Source organism: Staurois parvus, unplaced genomic scaffold (assembly GCF_062004578.1).
Source record: "Staurois parvus isolate SC_StPar_1 unplaced genomic scaffold, SC_StPar_1.0 ptg001823l, whole genome shotgun sequence".
NCBI classification, from domain to species: domain Eukaryota; kingdom Metazoa; phylum Chordata; class Amphibia; order Anura; family Ranidae; genus Staurois; species Staurois parvus.
The window spans coordinates 143,505-155,686 of record NW_028319619.1 but is presented as its reverse complement, the minus strand read 5'-3'; the positions used below and the strand labels follow the sequence as shown (position 1 = coordinate 155,686).

Below are 12,182 nucleotides of genomic sequence, written 5' to 3'. Positions count from 1 at the left end.
GGGGTCCCCAGGGCAGAGCACAGGGGAGTCACCAGTTCAGAGCGCAGAGGAGTCGCTAGGTCAGGGCACAGGGGGGACACAAGTCACTAGGTTAGGGCACAGAGGAGTCACTAGGTCAGGGCACAGGGGAGTCACCAGTTCAGTGTGCAGAGGAGTCACTAGGTCAGGGCACAGGGGGCACACCAGATCAGAACACAGGGCGTCATTAGGTCAGAACACAAGGGGGTCAACAGATCAAGGCACAGGGGGGTCACCAGGGCAGAGCTCAGGGCAGTCACCAGGTCAGGGCAAAGGCAGTCACCAGGTCAGGGCACAGGGATGTCACCAGGTCAGGCACAGAGGGGTCACCAGATCAGGACACAGGGTGACAAGGTCAGAACACAGGGGTATGACCAGGTCAGAACACGGGGGGGGTCACCAAGTCACGGTACAGGGGAGTCACTAGATCAGGGAACAGGGGAATCACTAGGTCACGGCACAGGGGAGTCACCAGGTCAGGGCACAGGGGAGTCACCAGGTCAGGGCACAGGGGAGTCACCAGGTCAGGGCACAGGGGAGTCACTAGGTCAGGGCACAGGAGTGCCACTAGGCCAGGGCATGGGGGGGGGTCCCCAGGGCAAAGCACAGGGTAGTCACCAGGTTAGGGTACAGGGGAGTCACCAGGTTAGGGTACAGGGGAGTCACCAGGTTAGGGTACAGGGGAGTCACCAGGTCAGGGCACAGAGGAGTTACTAGGAGGGTACAGGGGGGTCCCCAGGGCAAAGCACAGGGGAGTCACCAGGGCAAAGCACAGGGGAGTCACCAGTTCAGTGTGCAGAGGAGTCACTAGGTCAGGGCACAGGGGGCTCACCAGATCAGAACACAGGGGGTCAACAGATCAGGGCACAGGGGGGTCATCAGGGCAGAGCTCAGGGGAGTCACTAGGTCAGGGCAAAGGGAGTCACCAGGTCAGGGCACAGGGGTGTCACCAGGTCAGGCACAGAGGGGTCACCAGATCAAGACACAGGGTGACCAGGTCAGAACACAGGGGTATGACCAGGTCAGAACACAGGAAGTCACCAGGTCGCGTTACAGGGGAGTCACTAGATCAGGGCACAGGGGAATCACTAGGTCAGGGCACAGGGGAGTCACCAGGTCAGGGCACAGGGGAGTCACCAGGTCAGGGCACAGGGGAGTCACCAGGTCAGGGCACAGGGGAGTCACCAGGTCAGGGCACAGGGGAGTCACCAGGTCAGGGCACAGGGGAGTCACCAGGTCAGGGCACAGAGGAGTCACTAGATCAGGGCACAGGGGGGTCCCCAGGGAAAAGCACAGGGTAGTCACCAGGTCAGGGCAGAGGAGTCACCAGGTTAGGGTACAGGGGAGTCACCAGGTCAGGGCACAGAGGAGTCATTATGTTAGGGCACATAGGAGTCACTAGGGGGGTACAGAGGGGTTACCAGGGCAAAGCACAGGGCAGTCACCAGTTCAGAGCGCAGAGAAGTCACTAAGTCAGGGCACAGGGGGGTCACAAGTCACTAGGTTAGGACACAGAGGAGTCACTAGGTCAGGGCACAGGGGGGTCACCAGATCAGAACACAAGGAGTCATTAGGTCAGAACACAAGGGGGTCAACAGATCAGGGCACAAGGGGGGGGGGGTCACCAGGGCAGAGCTCATGGGAGTCACCAGGTCAGGGCACAGGGGAGTCACCAGGTCAGGGCACAGGGGAGTCACCAGGTCAGGGCACAGGGGAGTCACCAGGTCAGGGCACAAGGGTGTCACCAGGTCAGACACAGAGGGGTCACCAGGTCAGAACACAGGGTGACCAGGTCAGAATACAGGGGGGTCACCAGGTCACAGTACAGGGGAGTCACTAGATCAGGGAACGGGAATCACTAGGTCAGGGCAAGATGGGGTCACCAGGGCAAAGCACAGGGGAGTCACCAGGTCAGGGCAGAGGAGTCACCAGGTCAGGGCACAGGGAAGTCACCAGGTCAGGGCAGAGGAGTCACCAGATCAGGGAATGGGGGTGTCACCAGGTCAGGGCACAGGGAAGTCACCTGGTCAGGGCACAGGGGTGTCACTAGGCCAGGGCACGGGGGGTCCCCAGAACAAAGCAAAGGGGAGTCACCAGATCAGGGCAGAGCAATCACCAGGTTAGAGTACAGGGGAGTCACCAAGTCCTGGCACAGGGGAGCCACCAGGTCAGGGCACAGAAAAGTCACTAGGTTAGGGCACAGAGGAGTCACTAGGTCAAGGAACAGGGGAGTCACCAGTTCAGAGCACAGAGGAGTCATTAGGTCAGGGCACAGAGGTGTCACCAGGTCAGTCCACAGAGGGTCACCAGGTCAGGGCACAGGGGTGTCAGTCAAGAGGGGGGTCACCAGGGCAGAGCACAGGAGGTTCAGCAGGTCAGGGCACAGGGGGTTCAACAAGTCAGGGCACAGAGGGGTCACCAGGGCGGGGAAGCGGTATTCTAACAGTACTCAAGCGCAGTCTGGGTCAGTTCCGTTACATTGGTGGCAGCAGTGGGATGCTTCCTGCAATCTGGGACATCCAAACCTCCACCGGGATCCAAGGTTCAGATAGCAGGTGTCACATACCTTACTTGTGAGCCTGACGGCAGAGGAAGGCCTCTTGTACAGCTCCGGTTCAAGGGCCACTGAAGGTGGAACAGCAACCACAAGAGCACGGCGGGGTATGAGTGCCTGGTTAGTCCTGTAGTCTATGCAGGAATCGCTAACACTTTGCTGGCAGATGGGATGGCAGACAGTGAAGCAGGCAGACGTCAGAGCAGGACTGGCTGGTAGCAGAGCAGGCTGGTAGCAGAGCGCGCTGATAGCAGAGCAGGCAGGCAGTGGGGAAGGCTGTATGCAGGGTCAGACAAGCTGGGTCGGTAACAGATAAGCGGATCAGGCATGAACGGTAGGTAGAAGAATAGTAAGGTCACAAGCCAAGGTCAGTGATAGTAAGAGCAGATCAAACAGAGTCAAAAGGCAGAGGTGGAGTCCAAGAAACAAGCTGGGGTCAATCACAAGTAATCACAAACAGGAATGCAGGAGGGGGAGCTGCAGATCAGACAGCACAGGTGAATAGTGCTGCTGGGTTTAAATAGTCTGATTGACGGCAACATTAGCAACAGGCTGCCGCGTGTGCGCAAGCACAGTCACAAATGCACACGACTATGTGCAGCAGAATGGGCACTCGTACATCTGCGCCTGCGCTGCTGTGCACTATGGCGAGCATCTACCTGACAGCAGGAGAGGAGATAGAGATACCACCCGCAGCTATGGAAATGGAGGTCTTATGGTGGATGCAGCAAGTGCTGGCTTACCTAGACGATCCTGTTTCTTCACCGGACAAGCTTGGATGGAGGAATGCATCTGTCTAACAGCTGGATAAGGGTATGGAATATGGATCAGTCGGCTCATCCCTCCAATTACAGATCCCAGAATGTATGGATCTAATGGGTTTTTCACTGGAGGATGTTATGGGTGATGAGTCACCTGCCAATATGCTGGCACTGGGTCCAAGGGCTACGAGCCCGTGACCTGGACATTTAGCCATTCCAGAGACTGGGGATTTGATAGACTTCTCTGCTGAGGAAAAACAACCTGGTGAGCCTCCAGCAGAAGAGCTGGCAACAGCACCAAACATTGCTGAGCTCTACCCAACACCAATAGCAGCTTCAGTCTCCCTGAGAGACCTTTATCCTACACCAATGACAGGGACATGGGATTTCCTGCAGCAGCATCTTTGGAGGTAAAAAAAAACTTCTGCAGCTGAAACACTGACAACCGGAGAGAGGGTCCAGGACCTCTGCCCCACACCTGCTGTAGTTCAGAGGCCCAGGGGGAGAAGGGAGAGGAGGTTGTTGTCCTCCCTCCCCCAAAGTTAGCCAGAGTGGAGGAAACGGTCTTCCCTCCCAAGCCAGGATCTGTGCACCAGGGGGGCAGTGACAGAGGAATGTCATCCCAGCAGCAGATCCACAATCTGGGAGTGGATGAAGCTGGCCTCCCTCCCCCACAGTTAGCCGGAGCAGATGTGGGGTTCCCAGCAGAAGTGCTGGCAACAGGACAGAGCACTGCTGGCCTCTGCCTAGCAACTACAGTGTCTCCACAGCATCAGGGAGCTGGGGCAATTGGCCTCTCTTCCTTGCAGCAGACTGAGTTCCAGAATGTTCAAAACCATACAGTCGAAGTGCTGGCAGCTGGACAGAGAGTCAATGACCTTTGCCCCACCCCCACTGAGGACAACTACCCCTTGCAGTCGAGAATGAAAATCAGGTTGACCATCTATGTGATTTCACTCTGCCCTCAAATAACCAAAGATGTATTTCCCATTACGTTCTCCACTGGTATGCCCCAGGGATGCTGGGCAGTCGGCCCAGATCCCCAGCAGCATGACGGATGCAGCCCAGCCACCCTGCCTGCTCTTCAGCAGCTGAAAGGACTCCAGAGAGCAGGGCCAGTCTGCACTTCTCCCCAGCGGCGGGTATGTTATACAAGAGAGGCAGAGGTTGGCTGGGTGAATAATGCATATAAATATTTGGGACAATATGTTTCGGGTACTGTGTTGGTATGGGCAGTGGGGGACTAGGACTATGGACTAACGTCAAAGTCAACCCTTCTGGGGTTTCCTTCAGTGTTAGTCCCATGCCGAAAGGGGAGATATGTGACAGGAGTCACTTTGGGTGGGCGGGTCATGGAACCCAACTTACTTATATGCAAGTCACCCTGTGTCTCTTAGGGGCACAGGGTAACTAATGGACGCTGAGAATGCGGTTGGAATTACTTCACATGGGACAGTAATATTTATCAGCCATATGAAGACTATGCCTGGTTGTTGATTCTGAACTAGACATGTGAATTGAAGGAGCTGGACTGTCTGCTCTGTAGTGAGATCCTAATTCATCAAACCATTGTCTAGGTGTGAATTCACATTCACCTTTTGTTTTGGTCACTCAGCTAGCTAACCTAATTAACTTACTGTTTAGAGTGTTTAAGTCTATTTCTGTATCTAGCTGTGTTTTGCATATGATCATGTGGTCAGTCTCAGTGTATATTGTATAAAAAGAGCGTTTGAGCTTAAAAATAAAGATAAAAAAAATAAAGAGTTCCATGTTCAGACAGACTAGTGTCGTCTAGTCTTCCGTGGTCAGCTGTGGTGCCTGTTGTCTGTGTATTCTAACGGAAGTACTCAAGCGCAGTCTGGGTCGGTTCCGTTACACAGTTTAATTTCTTCCTCATGCAGAACTGCTCAGGGCAGTTGCTGGTACATGTCGGTTTTGGCGCGCTGATCCCCTCCAGCTCTCCTCTCTTTTCCATCCAAGGTGATGTCAAGTGGTTGGGATGGAAAGAAGAGGAGACCTAGCAGGGATCAGTGGAGTACAGTTAGGATTAGTAAGAGTATAGGTACTGTATGCTGCACAAAGCTCACCTTGCTACAACTTTCTGCAATCAATAGTTGCTGATGAGGGAGGGAAACACGCTACACATGCTCTCCTCTTGTCTCCCTCTGCAGTAATGTCACAGGTAGCAGCAGGAACTACAGGTGAGGCATCTGGTGTCAATATGCCCTGACAGTACTCACTGTCAATGCACATTGAATTCACTATTGGGCGGAACCCCTGGGGACTTGTGGCGGAATGCCTGTTGAGAAACACTGCCTTAAACAGGTACAAGCATGTTTTGTTTTATTTGATAATAATAAATGTGCTTAATGTTTTTTTTTTTTTAATCTGGAGCAGTACTGATTTATGAAGATCTACAATTGACTTACAGCTTCACGTAAGCAAATCTGACGTAGCTCATCCAGACAGCTTTGCATTTTCTTTTCCAGTGAGCTTTGCTGAATGCGCATTGCTTGTGTTAACTCTTTAAATGAAGTTGACAGGGAGCTAGTAACTAAAGATAAAAAAACAAGAAAAACACTTAAATGCATGTAATACACAGACTGAGTAAAAGTGGTAATAAAGGAATTATCCTCAAAAGGTAAGAATGTAGAGGTAAGTAAAATCAAGTGTAGACTAAGAATAAATCAAAGGAAAGCTGTAATAAAGCAAGTTTAAAAAAGTCACTGACTTTATCATTGTTACTGTAATATTTCATCTGCTAGGAGAAGGTGGTCACTTATATAATAGCTTGGAAACAGGAAATCAGCAAACACTTTTACTTTCTTCGACTGTTACAAATTTGTTCCAATGAAAATCTCAGAGGGTTCAAATAGTGTGTACAGACTACTAAAACTTTGGGAACTGCTAGTATTTGTTTGTTGTGAAAAGTTTCACTAAGTAATAGCAATGCACATTATCGAGTGCAGCCAGTTACCAACGGCTTGGAAGCTTTAGGGTAATGCTTAGTAGATCTACCTCCTTAAGCTGGTCATACACAAGTAGACTTTAACCGGTTGCCGACCAGCAACAGTACATATACTGCGGCAGAGCGGCACCGCTGCACAAAATCACACATATATATATATATATATATATATATATATATACACGTGATTTTGCATATCGGGTAGGGAGCGCACGCGGCCGCTGGTGTCAATAACCGAGTCCCGGCTGGTCTTTACTCGGCGGGTCCCAGCGATTGCCGGCAAACAGTGATACAGAGCACAGCTGCATTGTTTTCAATGCAGCTGTGCTCCCTGTCAGTTCCCAGCTCACTGTTCCGGAGAGCAGAGCTTAGCTTTCCCTGACAGCTTGCAACAGTGAAGTACACCCCCCCCTCGCCCACTAGTAAAACACTCCCCTCACACAGTTAACCCTTTGATTGCCTAAAAAAAGTAACCCCTTCCTCCCCAGTGCCATTAGTACAGTGTCAGTGCTTTATTTTGCACTGATCACAGTATTGATGTCATTGGGGATGTCAGTGACCCCAAGTCAGTTCCCCAGAATGTCCCACCATAAATCGCTGATCGCAGCCATAAGTCGCTGATCGCCACCATTATTAGTATGAAAAAAAACAACAATTCCAGTATATATATACCGCCATTTGTAAATGATATAACTTTCATGTAAACCAATTAATTTACATGTATTGGGATTTTTTTTAAGCAAAGACATGTAGCAGAATACATTTTGGCCAAAATTTATGACAAAATTTGATTTTTAAATTTTTTTTACTGGACATGTTTTGTAGCAAAAAGTCCAAAATATTTATTTTTATCAAAATTGTTTTTTTTTTTTTTAAAGAGCAAAAAATAAAAACCGCACAGGCAATCAAATACCACCGAACGAAAGCTCAATTTGTGCGGAAAAGATGTAAATGTAATTTTGGTGCAGAGTTGCATGAATGCGCAATTGTCAGTTAAACGTACCGCCATAACACGAACCGCTTCTGTAACCACTTCCTGACCGCCCTATAGCAGAAATACTGCTACAGGGCGGTACAGGTGCGCAAAATCACATATATGTATGTGATTCACGCTCCCGTGGTTTTCACACCCCTCCCAGATGGCGTCAGATTGCCCGTCAGTACACCAGTCATCACATTAGCTCTTGTCGGTAAATTTTGATGACTCTCATATGCAGCAGAGGGCCAGTACTAGTGCCGCGCTACCTTTTGGTGAACTGGCGAGCACCAGCGGTCTAGTACATCCTGGTCTTTCACATACCTCTTAGATTGTAAGCTCCCAGGATCAGGCACTCCTAACTCTCTTGCATTGAACTGTATTGTTGCTGTATTGTCTCCCGTTATATTGTAAAGTGCTGAGCAAAATGTTGACGCTATATAAATCCTGTATAATAATAATAATACCAGCACTGAAGTATGACTTGGCGACATGGCGAGTCCCATACGTGTAGTAGAAGCTGGTGCAGTGCCGAGCACAAGTATTGTTCGGATTTACGAGGGAAAAGATAGTCACGTGGAGCCCCCCAGATGCCCAGACTACATGGGGAGCAGTGGCAAGATAGTTTGGGACTTGGTGTCATCCTTCTACACATGGGGTACCACTTATATGTGGACAATTTTTTTAATTCAAGCGTGCCACTATTTAGACATTTGTACAATGTTGGAACTGGCGCATGTGGCAAAGTGTGACCTAATGGGTGGATGCAGGGCAGTATATTCCAATGGTGGGCATATCACACACTTTTTCTGGCAGATATTTCTTCTCTTTTTTTCATTTAGTTCACAGGCTGCATAAAAAAAAAAAAAAAGAACATAGCATATACAGTAATACCTCAGTTTACGAATGCCTCTGTTACTGTAATTTTCAGTTTACGAATGAAAATCCATTGAAAATAATGCCTCGGTTTACAAATTTTTTACTAATTTTTTTCACAATACTAAGTGTATGTCAGTGCTGATTTTTAAATGCAATTGCCATCTTTTTTTTTCTTCCGTATAGCTCACAACATTAGCTGTCAGTTTCCTGGAGCTAAAGGATACCTTGTATATTTTAAGAAACTGAAAGGAAACATTGTATCTTTTAACTTGGGGAAATAAACTAAAAGAAACTTTCTATCTTTCAGCTGGAGGGGGAAAGTGACTGCTGAATTTCTGAACTACTGTATAGTGAAGGAAAAAACAAAAACAAAAATGGTAATTACATTTAAAAACTGGCACCTAACAGCTGAGTGAATTGCCTGCAATTAAAATAGTTTTTTTTAATTACCAGCAATTCTTTTACATTCATCTGTCAGTGGAGAACCCCGCTGACAGCTGAAACATTAACACATGGTTGTCACTACTAAAATACTGCATGAGTTAATAAAATAAATCATGCGTTATTTTAGTAGCGTTTACTGTTTTTCTGACCTTTGGAACAGATTAATTGGGTTTCAATGCATTCCTATGGGAAACAATGTTTCGGTTTATGAATTTTTCGCTATATGAAATGTCCTGCAGAACGAATTAAATTCGTAAACCAAGGTACTGATACATCACTGGACTTTGAATGGGTATACCAGGATGATGCCTACAGCTACAGGCATCATCCTGGTATTGTTTTTTTTCAGCCAGCGATCAGCTTTCATGTAAAAGCAATCCTAGTGGCTAATTAGCTGCAGGATTGCTTTTACACTAGGAGAATATGATGCCCCCCTCCCCCACTGCCTTCCACGGCCTTCTCGGGCAGTCCTGTGCCATCGGGGCAACCTGAGAATGCAGCCAGTGTTTCTGCCAGCTGACCATAGAGCTGATTGGAGACCAGAATGGTGCCAATCATCTCTATAGCCTAAGAAATCGGAAGCTACGAGCTCATCACTTCAGTTTCACAGGATATAAACAGTGCCATTTGTAAATTGGGAAAGCATCTGATCACACTGATCTTGGTTTGATTAGATAATGTAAGGAGGAGATATCTAGAGTCTGATAAAACCCAGATTTATCAAAAAAGAATATATGACAATGCCCATTGAAGTTACGGGGGATATTTGCATTCCCTGTGATAGCATTACAAGTGATCCAAAAAAAAAAAATGAATGGGACAGTGTAAAAATAATAAAAATCAAAATAACTTAAAAAAAAAAAACTCGCCCCTCCCATGCGCGCACACCTGTGTGCACAAGCGTTGACCCTGTGCGGTATGTAAACAGTGGTTGCACCATGCATGTGAGGTATCGCCGTGAACGTCAGATCAAGGGCAGTAATTTTAACACTAGACCTCCTCTGTAAATCTAAAATTGTAGCTTTTAAAGGCCTTTAAAACGTTGCCTATGGATATTAAAAACGTATGCAGTTTGTCGCCATTGGACGGGGCATGCACAGTTTTAAAGCATGTCATGTTTGGTATCTTTTTACTCGGCATACCATCATCTTTTATATTTTTACCAAATAATTGGCCAATATTTAGTGTTTTTGTGCATTAGAAGTAAAAAAAAGTGTATTTTTTTTTAAATTGCGTTTAAAAAAATCGCACCCACCATTTTATTCACTAGGGTGTTTGCTTTGAAAAAATATATAATGAAAATTGAAGAAAAAAAACAAAAAACATTTTTTTTTCTTTTCTTTTTTTATATTTCAAAACTTTGAGAAAAAATTAGATCTGCAAAATACTCACCATGCCTCTTTTTAAATTCCTTGGGGTGTCTACTTTCCAGAAAGGGGTCATTTGGGGGGGGGGGTTGGTGCTATCCTGGCATTTCAGGGCTCCTGTATGTGGCTAGGCTCCCTAAAAGTCTCACACATGTGGTATCCCCATACTCGGTAGAAGTAGCAGAATGTATTTTGGGGTGTAATTCCACATATACCCATGGCTTGTGTGAGAAATATATAATTTAAATGACAACTTTGTGTAAAAAAAAAAAAGTTTTTGTCATTTTCCAGAAACTTGTGGGAAAAAAATAAATATTCCATGTTCACAATATGCCTCTCAGCAGATAGCTTAGGGTGTCTACTTTCCGAAAAGGGGTCATTTGGGGGTGTTTGTACCTCAAGGAATGTGATGGACAGTCAGAAAGTAAAAGCTGTGTAAATTCCATTATCTTTACCATAGTTTTTAGACGCTATAACTTTCATACAAAGCAATCAATATACACTTATTGGGATTTTTAACCAAAAGCATGTAGCAGAATACATTGTGGCCTAATTTTTTTTTTTTCTCAAAACTTTTTTTGTTTATAGCGCCAAAAATAAAAAGCACACTGGTGATAAAATACCACCAATAGAAAGCTCTATTTGTGTGAAAAAAAGGACATAAATTTCATTTATGTACCGTATTGCATGACCGCGCAATTGTCAGTTAAACTAGTGCAGTGCTGTATAGCAAAAAATTGGCATAAATTGCAATATCTATACCATAGTTTGTAGACACTATAATTTTCACACAAAGCAATCAATATACACTTATTGGGATTTATGTTTACCAAAAACATGTAGCAGAATACATTTTGGGCTAAATTTATAACTAACTGAGTTTACTATATATTTTTTATAGCCGAAAGTAAAAGATATTGTTTTTCTTCACACTGATTGCTTTTACACCCATAAAGGCTATAAAAGCAATAATTTCTTCTTCTCTCTGGCTGCATTCTTGCAGCCATTGAAAAATACTGTGTGAGCTGTGATTGGTCACAGCTTGTCACATGGTACAAGGCTGTTGTCTCACATGTGACCTCTGTGATCATTCACAGATTTCACACGTAGTAAGCAATGATGTCAGAAATGACATCTTGCTTACTACTCTGCATGTGATCACTGATTGGCCAATCTCGACGATCAGTGTTCCACTGTGTCCGGAGGAAGCAACCAACTAGTCAGAAACAGCAGGGGTGTGTGGATGATACCAAATAACATTATAACATAACATGTAAATAACAACTGCTAAACAGTAAAGCTGCGTGGCAGCACACTCCCTGTCTGGTATCGAGAGATACCACTACACAATTATATTTTTTTTCCTTTCCTTATAAAATACTATTAACATTGCATACAGTAAAATACTATCTAACCTTCTCAAATCTGCAAGTTAGCTATATTAGAGGTCTTAAGTAACTCCCTCACATAACACTGAATCATAATTACTAGAAGCAGGCATAATTAGGACAATCTCAGTGACTGGTCTGAGGAAGGTTTTTGAGTCTCTGTCCTTAACGATCCTGACTTCCACACTTCGGACTCTTCCATCATCACTGGCAATGGCTTTTGTAATAAGTCCAACTGGCCACTGGATCCGGTGAGTTTGCTGGTCTTTTAGCAGGACTAGGTCCCCTTCCTTTTAAGTTGGGCTTCTGGGTTTGCCACTTTTTACGTCCTTGGAGAAGTGTGAGGTATTCCTTCCTCCATCTGTCCCAGAAATGATCTGCAAGGTATTGAGCGTATCTCCACTGACGTTTATATACGTCCTTTTCATCGAAAATACCCTTTGGCGCTGGAATCTGTCCAATCTTCCGGCTCAATAATGTAGCTGGAGTTAAGATAGTCAGAAATTCTGGGTCTGTAGATACGGCAGTCAATGGTCTTGAGTTGATTATTGCTGCGACCTCAGCAAGAAATGTGGTGAGCACCTCATGGGTAAGGTGTGAAGAATTCACGTCAAGCAGCATTGAGTCCAGTATGCGCCTTGCCATCCCAATCATGCGTTCCCATGCTCCGCCCATGTGCGAAGAGTGTGGTGGGTTGAATTTCCATACGCAGCCTTGATCACTCAAATAATTTCCAACTTGTTGTTGGTCTATCTGTAACTCTCTGCAAGCACCAATGAAATTAGATCCACAATCTGATCTCAACAACTTCACAGGACCTCTTAGAG

General features: G+C 46.2%; 1 protein-coding gene across 1 annotated transcript in view; it reads right to left on the bottom strand.

Annotated features, from left to right (window-relative positions):
* Positions 1–12,182, bottom strand: part of INAVA (innate immunity activator) — a 112,949-nt gene that overhangs the window by 68,315 nt on the left and 32,452 nt on the right. The window contains exon 3 of the mRNA XM_089664065.1: positions 5,763–5,887. Within this exon, the coding sequence (XP_089520191.1) occupies positions 5,763–5,887 (125 nt within the window). The remainder of the gene's footprint in view (positions 1–5,762; positions 5,888–12,182) is intronic.